We start from the raw sequence: 19,425 nt of genomic DNA on the forward strand, positions 1-19,425 counted from the left end.
CCCACTGCCTGTGTGACTGTTCCTGGGGCCAGAGCAGGTGACTGCACTGCTGCTGCACCACTGCAGAGCCCTTCACTCTCCAGCAGGACAGCAAGATGGCTGCTGGACCATCTAATGCTGCAAAAACTGCACCAGCTGCACCTCACCACACCTCCTCCCGAGATGTAAAGCCTCAGGCTTTCCAGCTTCCAAAGTTTTGCTTTAACAGTATTCACCTACCTAATCCTTTCCCCCCCTACTTATGTTTCAGAAACTCAGGCGGCAAGAACGCACCACTCAGCAGTGCAGGATGTCTCCAGCAGTAACAAATGGACTACTTTGGAAAACATAATTGCTGGGTTGGGGTTTTCAACCCAGCTCTGAAAACATAATCTCTTATAATTTGAGTCCTGACTATGCTACCACCTACTAACACACAGAAAGACTCACTGAAGTGGAACTGCTCTTTAGTCTCACCGTGATTAACACCTGCCACAGGAGATGTAAATTCCCTAGCAGCTGTGAGCTAGGATTAGAACAAGGTTGAGGTTTTTCTGGGTTTGGGTTGTGGTTTTTTTTTTCAATGATGAGGAAAAATAAAGAGCTTTAAGAGACACAGAAGTCAAATTTTTTTCCAGTTTTCTCTTTTCCTATTTCTCAAACACAAGAGTTTGGTTTTTTTTTTTTTTTTGTTTGGTTGTTTGTTTGGTTGTTTTTTGGGTTTCTTTTTGCCCCTTTCAGAATTTGCTTTGGAAACTTTAAATGCTGATGGGGAAATTTGTTGCAATAATTTTTAGAGCAATCTTCCTTCCTATACTTCAAGTCCCCTACCAAATATATTCTACCTTAACTAGATGCATCACTAGGTACTTCCTAAAATACAATTTACAGTTCATGAAACACTTTCTGCATGTCTGCAGAGAACTGGCTGATTACATGATCCCAACACTTTTTTACAACTCAGCAACTGACCTGGATGAAACACCTTCTCTCTTGACATCGTGTTTCCTATCAGTCATCCATGGGAAGCAAAGAGATAGGCCTCAGAATTGCCAACTCGCAAATATTTAGGGGAATGTTTCTTGCTCCTCTCACCCTCCTGCAAGTTAGAATTGACACATTTACACAAGAGCATTGAATTTCCAGCTACAGTTCTAGTTCTCATAAGGTCAGAGAAAAGTGATGCCTAACATTTTTGTTATTTTATTTTGTGAACTATTTTACTTTAAAACTAATGTCTGAATCTGGTGGGGGTATGAGTATATGGAAATAGCAGAATTTAACGTCTGTGTTGGAAAGAAAACTTGTATCCAGATCAAAAAACACTATTCTAGTGGAAATTTTAAGGTATTGAGTTGTTGCAGGCAGAGACAGATCTTGATGCTTTTCAGTTACTTTGAATTCCTCTGAGTGCTGATATACAAGAGTTAATGATATACAAAGCAAGAATGCATTTGAAGTCTCTCAGTATGCAAGAAATCTACTTCTGCCATTGTGTCCTTAGCTTCAAAAAATCCTAATTAGCAATTGGTCCAATCTTTTAATGAGTCTGTTACATCCTTTAACTCTGCAGCAACATGCCATTCAGATTGCCTTTCCTATTTTAATGTGAGTTAAATTAAGGTTTAACTTTTACTCATCTCCTGACTTTCCCAGCTGTGAATAATCCTCACAGCTCAGCGATTTGGCTGGTATTTGTTACCTGGGACATGCTGCTTAATTGCTGCTACCTGTCCTAACAAGCCCTCTGACTGAGACAGCTGACAAACGTCTAAAAACAAAATGAAAGAGGAAAACAGCAACAAATCCTCCTCATCTTAACTGGGTGGTGTGAAAAAGGGGTTACCTCATCAGCCTTTGTGATTTTCAGGGATTAATTAAAGGATAATGTTTGCTGCAGAGGAGTTTATGAGGCAATAAATAGCTTTTGCGGTTGATTAAGTGCCAAAGCAAAGCTGATAAAGGCATCTAATAATTGCAAAAGCCATTTAGTGCCTTGAATACATCTCTGCCACGGATGCAAGTGACTCTGTGACAGATCAGCAGCAGACTAACGAAAGGGAGAGGGGCCTTCCTTGCCTTCAGAGACCTTGGGGGGATAACTAGAAAAGTCCACAAGGTGTACAAACTCGGCCCCAAATCCGGGCTGATCCTCACCTGGAAGGAATCCAAAAACCCGCAGCTGAAGCCGTGGGTTTTGCTGCTCCGCAAACGCTCCAACAGCGCAAAGCCATCGCCAGGCCCCGCCTCGCCGGGCCCTGCACAGCCCCAGCCTTGCCCGCCTTGCTCCGGGGGCTGGGGGTCACAATGGCAAACCCGGGAGCGGGATGAAATGGGAAGACGGGGAATTTGAGGCCGACTTGCACTGGGCAGCCGCCATCAGTGGGAGCCCTGAGGGCGCTGCGGGGATCCCACACTGTGCCCAGCCCGGCAGCCAGCGCGGCCCCGCAGGCGCTGAGGGGCCGTGCCTCCATCCCTTGCCCCGTGAGGGCGATGGCCGGAGCCCGAGGAGCAGGGTGGTGCTGAGGCCCTTTCTTCTGTTATGCCATTTGGAGAGTGAGGGATAGCGACGGCATGAAGGCAGGGAAGGGTTAGGTGGATATCAGGACAAGGTTCTTCACCCAGGGGTTGGCTGGGCACTGGAACGGGCTCTCCAGGGAAGCAGTCACAGCACCAACCCTGGCAGAGTTCAAGAGCTGTTTGGACAATGCCTTCAGGAACACAATGTGGCTCTTGGGGCAGTCCTGTGCAGGGCCAGGAGCTGGACTCGATGAGCCTTGTGGGTCCCCTTCAATTCAGGATATTCGGGGTTTCGTGACTCTGTGGAGGCAGTGCTGGCTGCTGCATCCTCATGGCCAATGTTGGGCCTCAGCTCGTCTGGAAGGGTTGTTGTTTCTCTCTAGGTTTCTGTGCAGGTGCAAGAAGCTGTGGGGTGTTTGTAGCCACCTGCCACTTAAACTGATAGGAACTTTGAGTCTGGCTGGTTTGTTTTCTCCTTTGGGGTGCCACAGCAGGCTCCTGTGGTGGTGGTTGGAGCTCCTTTTCCTGCTTAAGTGGGAAGGGATGAAGCAGCACACACCAGGCTCCCAGTGGTAAGGCATTCTAATCTCTTCCACAGCAGTACTTCGGTGCCTTTGCCAGCTGTGACCACATCTATATTGGAGGCAAAAATACTGCACAGTGGGAAACTGAGAGAAATAAACCAGAGCCAGGGAAAAGAGGCTGGTGGCAAGTGCATCCCATGTCCCTTCCTCCTCCTTTGCTTTCCCTGCCCCTACACAGCCCATGTAAACTGTCGTGGGTTTTGGTGGTTTTTCACTCTCCCTGCTTTGTTTGCTGCCTTGCTCTTCAGCTGATAAATAACAGGCACAGCCAAAGACTGATGCAACTTCTAACTGTGAGAACACAGAGTTCTGCATTTTATAAACAATAATTAACTACTGCTGACTGTGTCGGCTGTGAGAAGCCTGAAATGCTGATCACATCTTGCAGCTCTCACCAGGGCAGCAAAGAAAGCAGAAGTACCAACTTTGAATTCTGCCATGTTGTCCTTTCCAGCTTGCAAATGAACCGATGATTTAACTGATATGATGCCTAAGTGGGTGAACTTTAAATTAGTCATAAATGAAGACAGACACTGGTGGGCTGGCACTTACTGTGGGTTTTGTTATTCTGCGTGACTCTTTCCTCTGCCATCTCTTGAAAACACATTCTCTTGAATATGAGCATGGGCTGCATTTTGACTTTACGCCCAGAAGTGAACTTTGCTTGTGTTTATATGAATCCAAATGTGTCCAAATGAACATGAAATAGCACCTGAGTACCTGAAATTTAGTTGACATATTTGATTCAGTTTGATTGTTGTGCTTTGTGAATGGCAATAATTGCAAAATAGAGGCCAAGAATGAACAATTGCAAACGTCCCAGAAGTTTTACAATCTGGACTGTGTGGAGGCAAGGGCAGCACGGATAAATAGATCAGAATACAGTGCAGCATTTTCCTAAAGGCACACTTGTTTTGGTAATGCAAAGTTAAAAGTCGGTTTTGCTGTTAAGTGAGGCAGCTCTGATTCAGAAGAAAGGCAGGAATTGGAAAGTGTAATTTTCTGGGAGTTGATGTATTTTTAATGTCTTCCCTCTCTGGCTACAGCAGAGATCATGACAAATTCAACTGACTTTTTTCAAGCTCTGTTGTTGCAAAAGCAGATTTTAACATCTGCGTTAGCTCTTCCCTTAGCCTACCATTCTGTGATTTCTACTTGAAGCCTTTATTTCTCAGATGCTGGGCTGTGATTGATAATTAAATCTCTGTAAGTGCAGTATGAGTCACGAGGAACAGGGTCAGAATACATAAATGTGTATCTGGAGAGCACAGTATTTACTCAGAGAGAGCTAACATTGAAACAGCAGCAAAAAGCACACAAGTTAACCACATGAAATGCTTGGGCCACTACACTGAGCACTATTCCCTTTTCTCAATGGAGTATCTAAGCACCCAGCCTGCATAAACTGTGAAATGTAATTACCCTGACATATGGGAAAACTCTGGCAGGCACAGCCTTGGCTTGGACAGCACAGCCCTGCAAAGGCCCCTGGAACTGGAGTGCATTGGAGACATGGCCAGCATGTTCTGATAGTTCAGCTATTTCTGAGCCTCTCACTGAACTGCAGAGTAGCTCACTTTGCTGCATCCCTGGAACAGCCATTTGGCAGAATGCAGAGCCTTCCTTTCTCCCCTTCCTGCAGCTTTCGCACCTGAGGCTGAATTTATGGGTTTGAAGTTTCTGCTCTCTGGATCAACTTCCTTCCCTCATCTGAAAAGGGAAAATGAGCAGTAAATGTTTTCGTTTAGTATGTGGAATTCCTTTTACAACTTAGCAAATCCTGGTCTGAATTTTACTTTAAAAGAAAATACTGAAGGTCATCATCTGTAAGAGTTTGTGATTGTTGAATACTTTGTAAATTATCAGACACCCAATTCCAAGTTAGCTACCCACATGACTGAGCTAAGAAAACAGAACAAGTCTTGAACATATGACTTTTTAAAGGTTTGATAGTCTTAAGGAAGAGTAGCCTAACACATTTCCTAAACCCTTGCATGCTGGTTTGTGCAGATACAAGGCTGGTGGGTACAACTTGAGATGTAAGTTGCAAGTTTGGATCGCAGTGTCTACAAGAAATTAATAAAAATGCCTTAACCTTGGCAAAGGACAACTTTCCTTGTCTTCTTGCCTATCTACTGCAGCATATGCACAGTGTAAGCATAGTGTATTTAGCTGTTGCCCAAGAAAAAAAAGATAAAGAGTAGAAGGGCCAAGCTCCTCTGTATGTTAAATTAAAGGTACCTGTTATAAATAGAAGAAAATGAAGGTTTTGTTGTTATTGCATAAGGCTGATGAATGCAGAGGACTTGGCATTATGAGCACCATGCTTGCTCCAACCACCAGAGCTCATCTCAAGGTTCATACCAGCAGAGCTCTGCCCATGCACACACACAGCAGATGAAGAGCATCTCTTTCTGAGTGACATCCAAGATCACAGGATTGTCAGTGTGAACTTAGAGCTCTCTTACCCTGCTGCTATCTGGTCCTCCCAGGAGGGGAGTGGCATTCCTGTACTGGAGAGGGTAGTGCTGTCAGTCTCATACCAAAGGAAACTTTCCCTTGCTGGGCACAATCCCTGAGTCTGCTTTGGCTGCCAGAGAATCAATTAAATCCTGATTCCTGAACAGGGAGTTGGCCTTAAAAACAGTGTAACTGAACAGATACTTCCAAACCTGCTGTACAAGAGAATACTGGAGGAACTAGTGAAGCTACTAGAAGATAAGGAGCCAACTGAAAGGGTTTCTGACACAAATTCAAAGGTTATGTCTTTTAATAGACCACTGAAAGAATGTAGATGGATTATCATCTCTATAAAAATCCTTATATTCAGAGAACTTTCCTTGAGTAATTCACTTAAATGTGATTTGAAAAATAATGTTTACTCTAAAGCATCTCTCTGCCTGGTCTAAAGAAAGAACTCCATCTTCCAAGCTTTTGATTACAAAGCAAATTAGCACAAATCAGTTACTGCTGTGATCCTTAAGAGTTTTAAAGCTTGCCCTATGCCAAAGCTCTATTAACACTGCACACCAAGCTAGATTTAACACTACATTATTTACCATTTGTAAGCAAGGTAATAAAAACTTTGGTATGTGAATGTGTTTTCATCTTAGAAGTTTTCCACAGTTTCTAGTATGGCCTAAAAGTTGCCCTACTTCTGCTTGAATTAAGGCTTAATTAGAAACATGTGCTCTGTGCCTTACAACCTGCAGAACCATAAGACAGTAGGAAAGTTGGGGATACCACTAATGGCAAATGTACGCATTTGTCTTTAAATCTGGTAATCTTAAGGTAAAATATAAGATTTGTAAAGATAATGGACTAAAGTAAAAGACTAAAGTAACTTGAATTAATTTGAGTTAAACTAAATCACTATGTATACTTTGGATATTCAGTGTAATTTCACTTTCAGCAAGCTTAGAGAAAAAAAAACTTACAAAAGCATTAGGGAGGACAAAAAAAACAACCTAGAAACCTGCAATAGTTATAAGTAAATTTGCAGAAAGCAAGCAGCTTCCTGCCTAAGTGAATTCCAAATATAACATGCATGGAGAAAGTTAAACTAGGAATTCAATCTAACAAGTCTAAGTACAACAGACACAGCAGAAGGTGTGTTTATGCAGACCTGGTGCATGTTTGCAGAAGATAGTTCTCCATTTACTTTTGAGCAGGATTTCAAGCAGTCCTTACGTTTGGTTGGAAAGTGGAACTCTGTGTACACTTGTTTCAAAGTCATTCCTTCCAGCCCAGAATGTGGTCACCAGTCAGAGGTACTTAGTTTTTTCACAGGTTAGCAAGGAACTACATTAATTTGGAGGTCTGGTTTTGGTAACTATTAATGGATTTTTTGATGCTATTAAATGAAGAGAGAGACTAGTTTAACTCAGTGCAAATTACACAGAATGCATCAAATCTTGAGTATGAGGCAGTGGAGAAGGCTGCCCAGAGAAGTTATGGATGCCCCATCCCTGGAAGCGTTCAGGGACAGGTTGAACAGATCTTGGAGCAATCTGGTGGAAGGTGTCCCTGCCCATGGAAGGGCTTTGGAACTGAATGATCTTTAGGATTGCTTCCAACCCAAAGCATTCGGAGTCTATGCATGGTTCTACTCAGTTCATGTTTCTCTGGGCCTCCAGTGACTCCACCTGCAGTCAGTCAAGGCTTCAGGCTGTATCCTCATTAGCACATAACCTGTACTAAGGGCAGAGCTGGAGAGCAAAATGGTTGGTGCTGAGAATCTGACATATTGGAAGGTTTCATTTCAGCCTAGAAATAAATAAACTTACCAATTCCAGCCCAGATCCTGGTCTGATCCAGCTGAATACCCATTAAAGAGATCAAATGCAGTTAGAAGCATTGTAAGAGCTATTTCTTGCTGGAGTTTTGCTGTAAGCCAATCCAGTTTGTGCACTGAGGACACTGCACAAACAACCCAGATCTTAGCAAACATTCTGCTAGTTTGAAAAGCACAGAAGAGCTTTACCTTAAATATTAAGGTAACAAAATCAAATTTTTCATATATTTGGTGCAGGGTTCCTGTTGGGTTACATTTCAAAGCATTAATTCACAGAACACTTCAGATCAGCCAGGACATACAATAATCTTGAAATAATTATTGTAGGTTCTGCCTTCCTCTGTTTTTCAGGTGCAGGATTCTTCTTGATGTGATATCCAAGAGAGCCATCACTAAAATTATTATGGTTCCATAGCAACCACAATGTGATAAATAACTAGCTTTAAAAAGTCCTAGGCTGTTTATTTTTTTTCCAACAGGACCCAAAGAGTTTCATACCACTGCACCTAATAAAACTCTTGAAGAAAAACATATGCAATTTTTACCACTAAAGAAGTTTCTTTATTCAAATATCTTGTTATTTCTAGGCACTATCACCAAATTACTGCACCAAGTTATCTTCAAGTATGCATTATTCCAGCATTGTAACTTCTCTGCAAACACCACCAAGCCCCATCTTGTCTCCCCTGCTTGGATCATCAGCTGAAAGCACAACAGAAATAGTCTGAAGGTAGAAATTAACGAATGTAATACTCATAATCTAGCTGTAATTTCAAAAACATTATTTTTTTTTTTTACAGCCAGATAAGTCTTCCCTACAGAAACAAAACTAAACATGGACAAACCCAACATGCAACTTATATATTCCCAGTTTGTTTTATTTTCATGGAATGCTAATTTAGTTACAATCTGGCAGTTCATAACTACTGAAATGTGACATTAATTCTTCTCCAATGCTATAGAACTGTCTTGATTTATATAGTTTTAAAACAATCTTATTTTACAATAGTTGAGGTCTCTGGTGGTTTTTACGCTCTGATGCTTAAGCACACAGCAAGCTATAAACCTTAGGTTTTATATTTATACATATATTCTATGTATTCAGACAACTGCTGTAATTTATCTATAACTTAATATTTATAAAAAGTGCATATACTGGTACATATGCACATCTAGAAACACACTTTTATACTGCCTCCCTTTTTTATAAAAAGCTGCATAATATACAGCCATATTATTCTCACTCACTGCTATTAAAGTCTTTTACTATCTTTGTTACACAACTTTAACTATTCAATTACCTCAAACTGAATGTAGGCATTTCTATGTATATCTTCTCCTAAAGAAAAAAAGTCCTCCCTATTCCTTTAAGAAGCTTTAAATCATGCATCAGTTTAGTACACAGTCACTTTTAGCATGGATTTTATAATCCTAGACAGTGTAAAATCTACTTCTGGAAAATGTCTGTCTGTATATTTAATTTCTTCTTTTAGTTACAAAAAATATATAGGATTGAAACATATGGAATACATGCATCTCTCAAAGTGGCTATATTCTAGCCTTATAGATAAATTAAAAAAGTACACCCCTGCTAACAGGATGCAAACATGGCATCAAATAGGCCATTACCTGTATTTAATAGAGCTCATTACATTAAAAAGTTCAAGTCAGCTGTTCTCACAAGATGGTGTCAAAAGACTGAAGAGCATGATATATATATATATATAGACAATATACAAAGGTGGGTGCACAGGCCTAGTGCCATTCCATTCTTCAATACTTTCAAGGCTTCTAGGCTTTGCCTCTGCTGATGTAACTCCTGAAATGATCTGAATGAAAGCTTATGTTGAAAATTGCTTTTTAAATATACCATAAAAGCAACTTGTGTTCAAAAGAAAAATGTACACTGAACAACCTGAAGTACTCACTGAAACAACTGTACAAAACTGTAATAGATACAGAAAGAAATAATGGTGGACTTAACTGCAAACACAAGTCACACTTGTTAACAGATGTAAAAACCTGCTTTGTTTTAATTCTTCTACCAAGTAAGAATTTGCAGCTGTTCAGAACAAGTAAAATTCAAACCACCTCACAAAGTTTACATTTAAAGTTTTTATACAGTGCAAACGTTTAAGACAGAATAACTTCCCAGTGAAACAGCTGACACTACTTCATGCCAGTCTTTTGAAGATTCTTCTTTCAGTAAGTCTATTTACACATTAAGCTAAAGGTTCACTCTATATGCTTTGAAGTTTGCTGAATATCAGCAGAAAAGTATGTGAACTAGCAGCAGTTGTATTACAAATATGTGGTGGTTACTTTAATGAATGCATAAAGTTTTCAAGACTGTATTCAGTGTCATACTGCTCTTGATCCCATAGTTCTCCAAGGTTTTCGAGTACTGATTTCATTGAAGCTTTCCCAGAAGAGGTAGAGGTATCTGCTTTTTCAGTCTTGCCATCCTTCACAAAAGAAAAAAAAAATCCTGTTAATATACAGAATAATGTTTTCAAGAATCTAGTAAGTTCTTCAAGTCTGGAAATTCTCCTGGGGAAATATCACTTCCTCTTGTTGTTCAGAGAGCTGTCTACTATTCATCAGTCCAACTTAAGTGTTCATGTGATTAAATTTTACACTTCAAAGCTTTTCCCTAAGCTGACTATTTTTGGTAGGTATTTGTAAAACTGTTTCTTTACCTTGTCAAGAGTGAACAGATCAAGAAGCTGCTCTGTTCCCATGCTCTGCAGGCTTGCATTTTCTTGGCTGATCACTGTATTTGCAATATTCATTTTGAACTTTTGAAGACCCATGATCTTCTCTTCCAGAGTTCCCCTGGTTATCAGGCGATATACATTAACAACACGTTTCTGAAAGGAAAAAAGCACAGTTAGCTAAAAAGCATCATCTTAGGTATTCAGGAAAGCACAAGCTTTTGGTGTTTATCATGGACAGTCTAGAAGCAGTTTGGCTTAGAGCTACCCTTCAGTAACTCTACTCAGTCTGACAGACATTAGATGGAAAGCACAAGATTGTGCCACTACACAGAAGAAGCATCTTCAGTTGCCTCTGTACTCTGGAAGAATTCACTGATTTTTACAGCTATAGGGGAAGACTACGAACAGTTATTCTTGCCCTGTCTTGCACCAGAGAAGGACAACCCAGGCTGTCCCTTCAGTTTCTTGCCTCAGTCCTCAGTCATCTCTTCCTCCACCAAAGGGTGATTCTTCTCTGGCCTCCCCCCAGCAGCTCAGGAAGTACAGAAGAGAAGACATCAAGATGGGGGCAGTATGCACTTCAGCAGCTGGCATATTTGCAAGAAATCAGTATGAATGGAAGCTTGGTAGAAACCTACAGATGTCACTTTGCTACACACTACAAACTCTCTCAAGCAAGTTCAGCATGAGAACAGCCACCCTTATGGGAAATGAAGAGGTTTTCACCTGCCCAATGCGATGTGCCCGATCCATGGCTTGCAGGTCTCTCATTGGGTTCCAGTCATGTTCCACAAACACAACTGTGTCAGCCCCTGTCAGGTTAAGTCCCAGACCACCAACATGAGTGGTGAGCAAAAGAACATCTATAGACGGGTCATTATTAAACCTGCACACAAGAAAAAGTTAAGCATGGTAAGTTCCATTTAAATAAAGAATTTATGAATCTCATCTACTTTGAGGCAGACAAAAACCCAATTTTGCACCATATAAATAATACAGTTCATCAAAGTTGGCCTCACAGTGGTTATGAGGGGTAACACATACCGGGAAACAATGGAATGTCTCTGGCCAGCAGGAATGCTGCCATCGAGTCGCAAGTACGTAACTGAAGGTAACTGAGGTCTGAGAAGGTCATGCTCCACTATATCCAGCATACTCTTCAGCTGACAGAAGATAAGCACTCTGTGCTGGGCCACAACTGCTTCTGTACCACTTTCTGAAGATCCACCATTCCCTAAACCACAGTCTAGCAGCAGCTTTAAGTAAAAGAACATTAAAGTGTGTCATTAAAATGACTGTAGAGCACATGAAAACATTGACATTCATTGATTATCAAATGTAGAAATTAGAGAAACAAACTGCAGAAGGAAGTACCAGTCACTTAAATGGTAAGAAGGCAAAGTTTGGCTTCCCTGTCAAACTATGAAAAACTTAAGAGTCATAAAAAACCAAAAAACCCCCATTTTCTTTACTTATTTAAATTCTATTGTAAGTAAAGCTATGGTAATGCAATCTAACTTTAGCAAGGAAGCAGTGTCCTGTGTAATAAAAATGAAAAAAATTCTGCAAGAGGGACAAGAATAAAATAGAAGTAAGGTCTTACATATGCCAACAAGTTATGAAGGCGATGATGTTTATATAACTTGTTGGCATATGGAAAGATTGTGTTTCCCCCTCCCTCTTAAATTATTGGGGAAAATAGGGCATATCCCTGAAACACCCTTGCATTCCTTTTCATTTACTACTTAATTTTATTAAAAAGAGTTTCCATATTGATGAAATCTTAAATAAAACATCCTAAACTGTAACAGCAGTAAAGACATTTGGGGAATTTAAGGCACAACAAATGTCCACTCACTTGTTTCAAAGCAGAGAGCTTAGGTGCATGTTGGATGTCTCGAAGGGATGAATTCTGAGCTGCAAGTTGCTCTGTAATTCTCTTGTATTCTGGATGCTGGGTTGTGAGCACTAATGCTGGATGGTTGCAGAGCTTCCGTAAGTACTGCAATGCCTTTAATTATTTAAGAAATGAAGTTCAAAGAAATAATAAGCAAGAACACAGTTACAGAAAAAGGACTAACAGAATTAACTGTACAGGGCTCTGCTGCATTCCACAATCTGGACTTTATGGTGTATTTTCAAAGTCGCACATTTAAAACCTTAATTTCAAATTGTATCCAAACACTGTTACACTCATTGTGATCTTGGTCCCCTCTTTCAGGAAAAATGCAAGGATTACCATTTCCCACACTGTCATCTGAGTCTGCAATAGAGGAAATGGCTGTGGGAGCAGTTTTAGAACAATTGTTTCCAATTAACCAAGAGTTAATCTTCAATTCTATAAGATCATGAACCTTTACAAATTCAGATCTTAAGGAAACATTTTGTCCATATTTTAGAATCTTAATGTTGAAGTGTAAGAGCTGATACAGTCAGAATTACTTCCTTCATTCTGAGGTTTTGCTCTCTCAGTTTTTACAAGATCCACAAAATAGCTGAACACCAGCTGAGCAGATCACATTAAAAATGAGGCAGTGTTATGCTTCATAAGACACAAACCCATAATTTAAACATAACAGCTGTACTTCACATTCCAGCCATAAATAGTCTGCTTAGATCATATGACCACAAATGTCTAAGTTTAGTATTTTGATTTTCATTTTTTACTAAATCTATAAATACAGTTACCAAAAACATATGTACTAGGTAATAAAAATTACTGAAAAAATCTGTACCTGAAATACATGACCTGTAGATTTAAGCTTTGGTTTTTCAGTTTCTTCATTCAATGAAATTGAAGAAACTGTTTCATCAATATCACATTTGGCACGAGACTTGGCAAAATCTTCATAAAGCTGAACCTGCAGACCAGACAAGAGAATGTTTTTTTCTGCCAGAAGATAGTCCTATTCAGAATTTACTTTCAAGTTAAAATTCAGAACTATCATACATCAAGAAAGCTATTTCATATGTAACAGACAATAAACACTAACAGCAGAATCTCTCACCATTTATTTTCTTTGAACTTGGAAAGTGTTATTGAAAAGCAATCTGCAGATGCCTACATGTTCCTGAACAATGCCCAAAATTAAGCTCAAGAAATACTCTATTACTACAGGACTGGAATTAGTGTTTTAAACATATACTAAAAAATTCTTTTTAGTACATCCAGAGAATGTCAGAGCTGATATCAGACTGACACAGGAATACAGAAGTCATACCTTTGTGGTCTTAACTGGGCTGAAAAATAATCTTTCAGTCACTTTTTAAGCATACCTGCAGAGGACTGAGAATACAGTAATAATCTTGAATAATTTTGGGTGGAAGATCTTGCAGCACATCCTCTTTCATTCTCCGTAGCAGGAATGGCAGGACTTGGCGGTGCAGAGCTTCCATTGCAAGTACTCCTAGTGAGGGCAACAGCACCAGTGTTTAAGAAAAACATTTTTCAAAACATTCAGCTCCCCCTCAATCTCTGATGTTAGAAATAATCACACTTCTTTTCATTAGCAGTATTCATTTGAAAGGCTAAAACAAAACCACAAAGATTAAACATTTGATCCTTACCAGCTTCTTGTTCTCGACTGGAGCTCCGGGCGTCTCTGCTGGCCAGGATTGGTTTGCCATAACGAGCTGCAAATTGGCGTTCAGTGCCCAAGAATCCTGGCATTAGGAAGTCAAACAACGACCACAACTCTAAGACATTGTTCTGAACATAAAAGAAACATTTGTTAAATTATTTTCATAAGTAATAAGTTGTTACAAGGTATCAGAAAATATTTCCATGCATATTTAAAACCCTCCAAACTTCACAGTACAACCCAGTCCCAAGCTCCTGGAGCTTGGTTGCTCTTTCATCCATCTGAGTAACAGAAATACCTCTGCACGCACTTGAATCTGTAAGTGGACTTCCCACTGTGTCCAGTGCCTTAAACCACACCCAGAGTTTTCCTGGTTAACAAAACCCAGGACACACCAGTGGTCTTAGTCCTGGTGAGACAGATACTGCACAGCCAAGTCATTTGGACAAAGCTCAAAATCTGGAGATCTTAGAATTGAGTGTCCTGCTAGTTTTACTTGAGGCATAGGGAAACAGGTCTCTTCCTTGTCTGACACTTAGAGAGGAAGGGGTAGAGAAAGTCTTGCTGCCAACTTTTGAACCCCATTAATAACAAAACTTGCATTCATTCCCCTATACACAGGTATACCAGGAAAGGGAAAAAATGTTGTTTTGAGCATTTAGAAATAAAAAGCTGTTTTACAATGTATACTTTGAACAAGATGATTTCTAAAAGGTACAATAAAACTGAGTGCCAGATAGACCTATCTTGTTTGTTTTCTACTACTCATCCAAAATAGGAAATCAGTTACCTGGATTGGTGTGCCAGAAAGAATTATCCTGTAATTAGCAGTCAGCTGTTTTACTGCTTTTGACAGCTTTGTTTTTCCATTTTTTATTACATGGCCTTCATCAAGAATGCAGTAATTAAACTTAATATTTCTAGAAAAGAAGAACACAGATTTAAGTAGCATTTAAAATTCTAAGCTATTCAAAACCTCAGAAAACAAGCCAATTCTTACCTGAAGAAGTCGATGTCATTTCTTACAACATCATATGAAGCCACTATGAGATTGTGTCTTTTCACCTGGTGTTGCAATCTTAAGGAAAAAAAAAAATGAGGAGTTAATCAAAGTGCACCTTACACATTATTATTTCAGCCTTTAAAGATACCACCACAAATGTTCCCATGCCCACAAACTATGCCTCAGCAGTAGTGGTAAAGTAAATTGAAAAATTCCTTGTGTGATATTTTACTCTAAACCAGTTATAAATGCAAGATGGGTTACCTTGCTCTCTCAGTAGGAGGTCCTGTATAGTGCAGTGGATTAAGATATTCTTTTGAGCAAAATTTGCCCACTTCATCCACCCAGTGTCCTGTGAGTGTAGGAGGACACACCACCAAGGAGGGAAGAGGAACACTGTCCACCAGTTTTGTTCTTGCATATTCCTGAGCCCTTGAAGAGTATAAAATAGAGTTTAAAAAATGTTTTTCACAGAAGAGTTGAGGTAGGAAGGGACCTGTGGAGACCACCAGGTCCAAACCCCCCTCTCCAAGCACAGCCAGCTACAGTCACAGCTGCCCAGGACTATGTCCAGATTGATTGCCACACAAGACCTATCATTAAAGTCTAAGACAGAATGTGATTTAAGCTTACCTGAGGCAATGATCACCTGCAAGAATGCAAATGGATTGTAAAGTTTTTCCTAAGCCCATGTCATCACAAAGAATTCCATGAAGTTTGTATTTATTGAGAAATGCAAGCCAGTTCACTCCATCCTGAAATCAGAAAAGAAGGAGAGTGCCTCAAGTAAAACCTGGCTTTTTGCTGGTTGAGCTTCAGTTCACACATCCATATATTCAATGACCCAGCACTGCCAAACTAGGAGCTGGTTTTCCACCACAAATGCATCCACTAGAGCCCATTCACTAAAAGCAGGGGGAATAAAGGGAAAAACACACACCCAAATGGTACAGTGAGGCCTGGCTTTGCAGTGGTGGGCTGCCACAGTCAGTGTTAGCAAGGCACAGCCCACTGGTCATTCCAGAAAAAAGAGAAAACCCAGAAAGGGGCAAAAACCCCACTAGAACAGTATAAGGAGCATGCATTACTTCATTTGCTCTTCCTTACCCCGAGTCCAAGATACACACCATACAACTGAAACCAAACACTTAAAAAATACATAAGAAAAATGTATCTGAATGACTATTACTATCCCATGAAACCATGTCAGACTGGAACTTTAAAAATAAAAAGTGTAAGCATTACCTGCTGGTATTTTCTGAGCTCTGCTTTGATTGGTACTGGAATTTCATAGTTTTCCAGTTTTTTTCCATCCAGTAATTGTTCCAGAAAGTGACGTTCTTTAGCCTTCATTCTGATTAATTCTTCAGACATGTTTGGTGGGTCTGGTATACCAGCCTAGGGTAACATTTTTTAAGCAGTCATGTAAGGGCTATAGGATTTAACTGCCACACAGAGGAGAAGAACTTAAACCTCATACTACTCAAGATATTTTAAACACACTGTAAAGATCTGCAATCTTCTCAACTGTATGATTCTAAACTCAGAATTTAAATATTTAACTATACTTGTTTGATTATTTACAAGTCATTATTTACAACACATGCAGGGTTGTAAGGTGCAAGAGACAAAACCTGCCCCAAAAGGACACATTGGAAAGATTGATAAAAATGACACAAGAGATAAAATATTCTGGTCATGCTGCAAGAGTCTACAGAGACTGAGCTATTCTACCTCTAATCAGAGGGTTTATCTTGCTGGCTAGAGAATCCTATGACACCCACTCCTCTTGAGCCACAAGCTACCATCCAAAGTGGATGGATTTTTCTCCTACTTAGCAAAATTAGATCTAAAGTGACACTAAAACCCACAGGATGAATTCAAGGAGTTGGAAACTGCTGGGAGGAGGAAAAAAAAAAAAAAACCTGAACCCCTCTAGGTTTGTAACAGCAGACCTTTACTTGTTAGTTACTCCCCATACCAGGCCAGAAGCCCAAAGGAGGCATTTGGGGGCCAAATTTGCTCACTCTTGCCTGCTCATAACATACAGCAGCAGAGGCACTACCATTTTCCCACTATCACATCTGTCATCCCATTTTTCTGGGCCTCTTCCATTTTTAGTCAGCTTTACTTCAAAACCCATCTTACTAATCACCTACAGAGAGCTCCTGGCTAACAAAAAAACCTCTAAAAAAAAAATCTAAAAAAACCAACAAAAAAAACCAACCTTCTACCATGTATGTGGTTAGTAAGGAGGGGGGATGTTAGTACTGCCCCATATGATATTTAAGTGCACACATACAGAGACAGCAGCCTCCTTGTTCAATGCTCTGCCTACACTCCCTTTTAGAAGAACCTACCTGCAGTATGAACACTATGGCAGGTAATTTGGTTGAAATATGTTGTCAACTTGCAGCAGAATTGCTTAGCAATACAAGTTTGATCAAGTTGAACCACTTATCTTACAAACCTTCTCTCAGTCATACTTTCATTTTTATGGTTGCAAGAATAATCAACTGGAGCATAAAGATGCAGGAAACAGAGCATAGTTAAGTTGCCCCAACTCACTTATTTATTTATTGTTAAATAAAATACTGTTCCATGACAATACAAGCATTTTCTCTCACTAATAATCTGCTCCAGTCTATGCTTACATATTTAATATAGTTCAATACCTGATATTGAACTTAACCAGAAAGGCAAATTTGAAGGCACCTCTTCCATAACTATGGAAAAGAATATGAAGTGATCGTGCATATGCACATAATTAATAAAACAAGTACAGTATGCTTTAAGAGATGCTCACTAAACTTCATTAAAATAGCTTTAACCCTCCCCCAAGCAGTCCTATGGAATACACATAAGGTGCAGATGAAGAAGAGCCCTGGTGCAAATGGCAATGCAATGAACATGCTAGAAATTAAGTTCTTTGCTCACTTTCCATTTGTTGAACATCTCAGTGTAAGCACACAAAGTAAAGGTGCTCCTGTTAAGGCAGATCACTAGTTATCAGATTCTGAGGTTCTAGTATGCCAAATTAAAAAAGTGAAAGAATAAAAAATGCATTAAGCTGACAATTGCTTTTCATTATTGCTGTGGAAATTCTAAACTGTCTACTATTACCATCTGGTGGTCACATTAAGTTACTTAGAAGCATGGTAGTTCTTGATGCACAACATCAGAAGTTGGCTGGGGTATGCAAGTTGTAGCAGGAATGAAAGACTGAAGCAGATCTGTACTGATTAAACACTACTGCCTCAGAATATACATTATTTTGCCTAAATATGTAGGTGGCTTTTTGATTTTAGGAACTAGTAATAAATGACCCTACTCACCCCCACACTATTTCTATTATTGTTATTTTTGATTTTGCTTTTAAACCAGTATTGCTTTTGTGCATTTCTCTTGACAACATACTCAGCAACACCCATACCTAAGGAGAGTGCACATAAAATGCCTAAAACTTTTAAACCCAAACTAAGCAGCATTACACACAAAATTAATGAATCTACTGTTTAATTTTGTGTATACAGCTGACATGAGCTTCTTATAAAGAGAAATTTTATTTTAACATTAAATGAGAAAATTGCTAGCACAGGGTCCAATTTTTCTCATTTTAAAGGGAACATCTTCTATTACCTGACAGGGACTCAACACCTATAAAACCAGTTACTCATTCAGCTTTTAATATGCCAGCAGCCTGGACTTTGCAGCTGGTGAGAGTGGACAGAGCACAGTTCACATATCCAAACACTCAGAGCTCAAGCTTACCTCAAGAGGCATCAGTCTGATCAGTGTGGCAAAGCACTGAGTGGCCATAAAACGTACACTGTTTGTCTGATCACTCATTCTACCCAGAACTGGAACCACGAGAAGAACAATGTATGGGACAATACCAACATCCAGCTGCTCCATTACACCTGGAGTGGTTATTAAGGAAATAGTTTTTAACAGTTCAGGTTTGTCTGACAAATATACACCCATGAGATTTCACACACAATTCACACACAGTAAATCATTAATTGTTACACTCAGGTGAATGAAATTTCTAGTAACAAAGCAATGCAGAAGCAGGGAAGTCTGACCTACCCAATTACATTTAGCCAGCAAAGTGCAGATTGAAAAACTGAATCACCTCCACCAAAATGTCATTTGGCAGGTAAAATAAGGGCAATGGAAATTAAACTTTCTTCTGTTTCTTTCCACAAAAGAAAAAACAGCTTAATATTTGATTTCATTCCTCCTCCCATTTTTGCAGGCACCCGTTTTTGTTCACCCCAATGAAACAACACCAAAGAAGTTTCTGCATTTTTGAATACCCAAGCAAGGATACATGCAAGTGCTTCAATTGCACCCTCTTGTTTGGTGTTGTCATCTATTGCTCCCAGCCACGGCAGAACTTTCTCTAGGAAGATATTCATTGTTTCCATGGTTGCTATTTTGCTCATAACACCCACACAACGGGAAGCCATGTGTCTCACAGCAGTGCTGGGATGTTGAAGGCACATGTAAAGATGAGGCAAATGCTGTATTAACTGAACAAAAGAAAAAGGTGTGGGGAGTAAAGGTTAATATTAATTATAAAAAATTAAGAGATTTTTTTTGAACTACAGTCTTTTAAAGTCATTTAAGAATGCTTAAAATGGATCCTATGCAAGATATAATTGTTTAAAACTAAAAAATCATTTCAGAAGAAAAAGACAAGTTGAACATGTATTACTTCCCAATAGAGATAAAAGTCAGAGTA

At 39.6% G+C, this 19,425-nt stretch overlaps 1 protein-coding gene and 2 long non-coding RNA genes across 6 annotated transcripts in view; 1 reads left to right on the forward strand and 2 right to left on the reverse strand.

The window, feature by feature from the left end:
* LOC135306634 (uncharacterized) overlaps positions 1 to 2,292 on the reverse strand; it is a 49,645-nt gene extending 47,353 nt beyond the window's left edge. For 2 of the 3 annotated variants that reach the window (XR_010367439.1, XR_010367441.1), the window contains exons 1-2: positions 2,137 to 2,286; positions 952 to 1,078 (exon numbers count right to left, since the gene is read on the reverse strand). This is a non-coding gene — a long non-coding RNA (uncharacterized LOC135306634). Of the gene's footprint in view, positions 1 to 951; positions 1,079 to 2,136 lie in introns of all 3 variants that reach the window. The other variant, XR_010367440.1, reaches the window with a different exon arrangement.
* Positions 2,293 to 2,440: 148 nt separating this feature from the next.
* LOC135306641 (uncharacterized) lies at positions 2,441 to 9,458 on the forward strand. 2 transcript variants are annotated; one of them, XR_010367446.1, is made up of 2 exons: positions 2,441 to 2,574; positions 7,965 to 9,458. It is a non-coding gene; the product is annotated as an uncharacterized LOC135306641 (long non-coding RNA). The 2 variants fall into 2 exon arrangements; XR_010367447.1 differs by having other exon boundaries at positions 2,453 to 3,071.
* Positions 9,459 to 9,673: 215 nt separating this feature from the next.
* BTAF1 (B-TFIID TATA-box binding protein associated factor 1) overlaps positions 9,674 to 19,425 on the reverse strand; it is a 41,277-nt gene continuing 31,525 nt past the window's right edge. Inside the window, exons 24-38 of the mRNA XM_064430925.1 lie at positions 19,012 to 19,213; positions 18,450 to 18,598; positions 15,924 to 16,076; positions 15,312 to 15,433; positions 14,943 to 15,110; positions 14,676 to 14,753; positions 14,466 to 14,595; positions 13,662 to 13,803; positions 13,371 to 13,501; positions 12,830 to 12,955; positions 11,953 to 12,105; positions 11,139 to 11,350; positions 10,821 to 10,980; positions 10,077 to 10,247; positions 9,674 to 9,842 (exon numbers count right to left, since the gene is read on the reverse strand). Of these exons, the coding sequence (XP_064286995.1) occupies positions 9,696 to 9,842; positions 10,077 to 10,247; positions 10,821 to 10,980; positions 11,139 to 11,350; positions 11,953 to 12,105; positions 12,830 to 12,955; positions 13,371 to 13,501; positions 13,662 to 13,803; positions 14,466 to 14,595; positions 14,676 to 14,753; positions 14,943 to 15,110; positions 15,312 to 15,433; positions 15,924 to 16,076; positions 18,450 to 18,598; positions 19,012 to 19,213 (2,244 nt within the window). The 3' untranslated portion in view covers positions 9,674 to 9,695. The remainder of the gene's footprint in view (positions 9,843 to 10,076; positions 10,248 to 10,820; positions 10,981 to 11,138; positions 11,351 to 11,952; positions 12,106 to 12,829; positions 12,956 to 13,370; positions 13,502 to 13,661; positions 13,804 to 14,465; positions 14,596 to 14,675; positions 14,754 to 14,942; positions 15,111 to 15,311; positions 15,434 to 15,923; positions 16,077 to 18,449; positions 18,599 to 19,011; positions 19,214 to 19,425) is intronic.

Source organism: Passer domesticus, chromosome 8 (genome assembly GCF_036417665.1).
Source record: "Passer domesticus isolate bPasDom1 chromosome 8, bPasDom1.hap1, whole genome shotgun sequence".
Taxonomy (NCBI): domain Eukaryota; kingdom Metazoa; phylum Chordata; class Aves; order Passeriformes; family Passeridae; genus Passer; species Passer domesticus.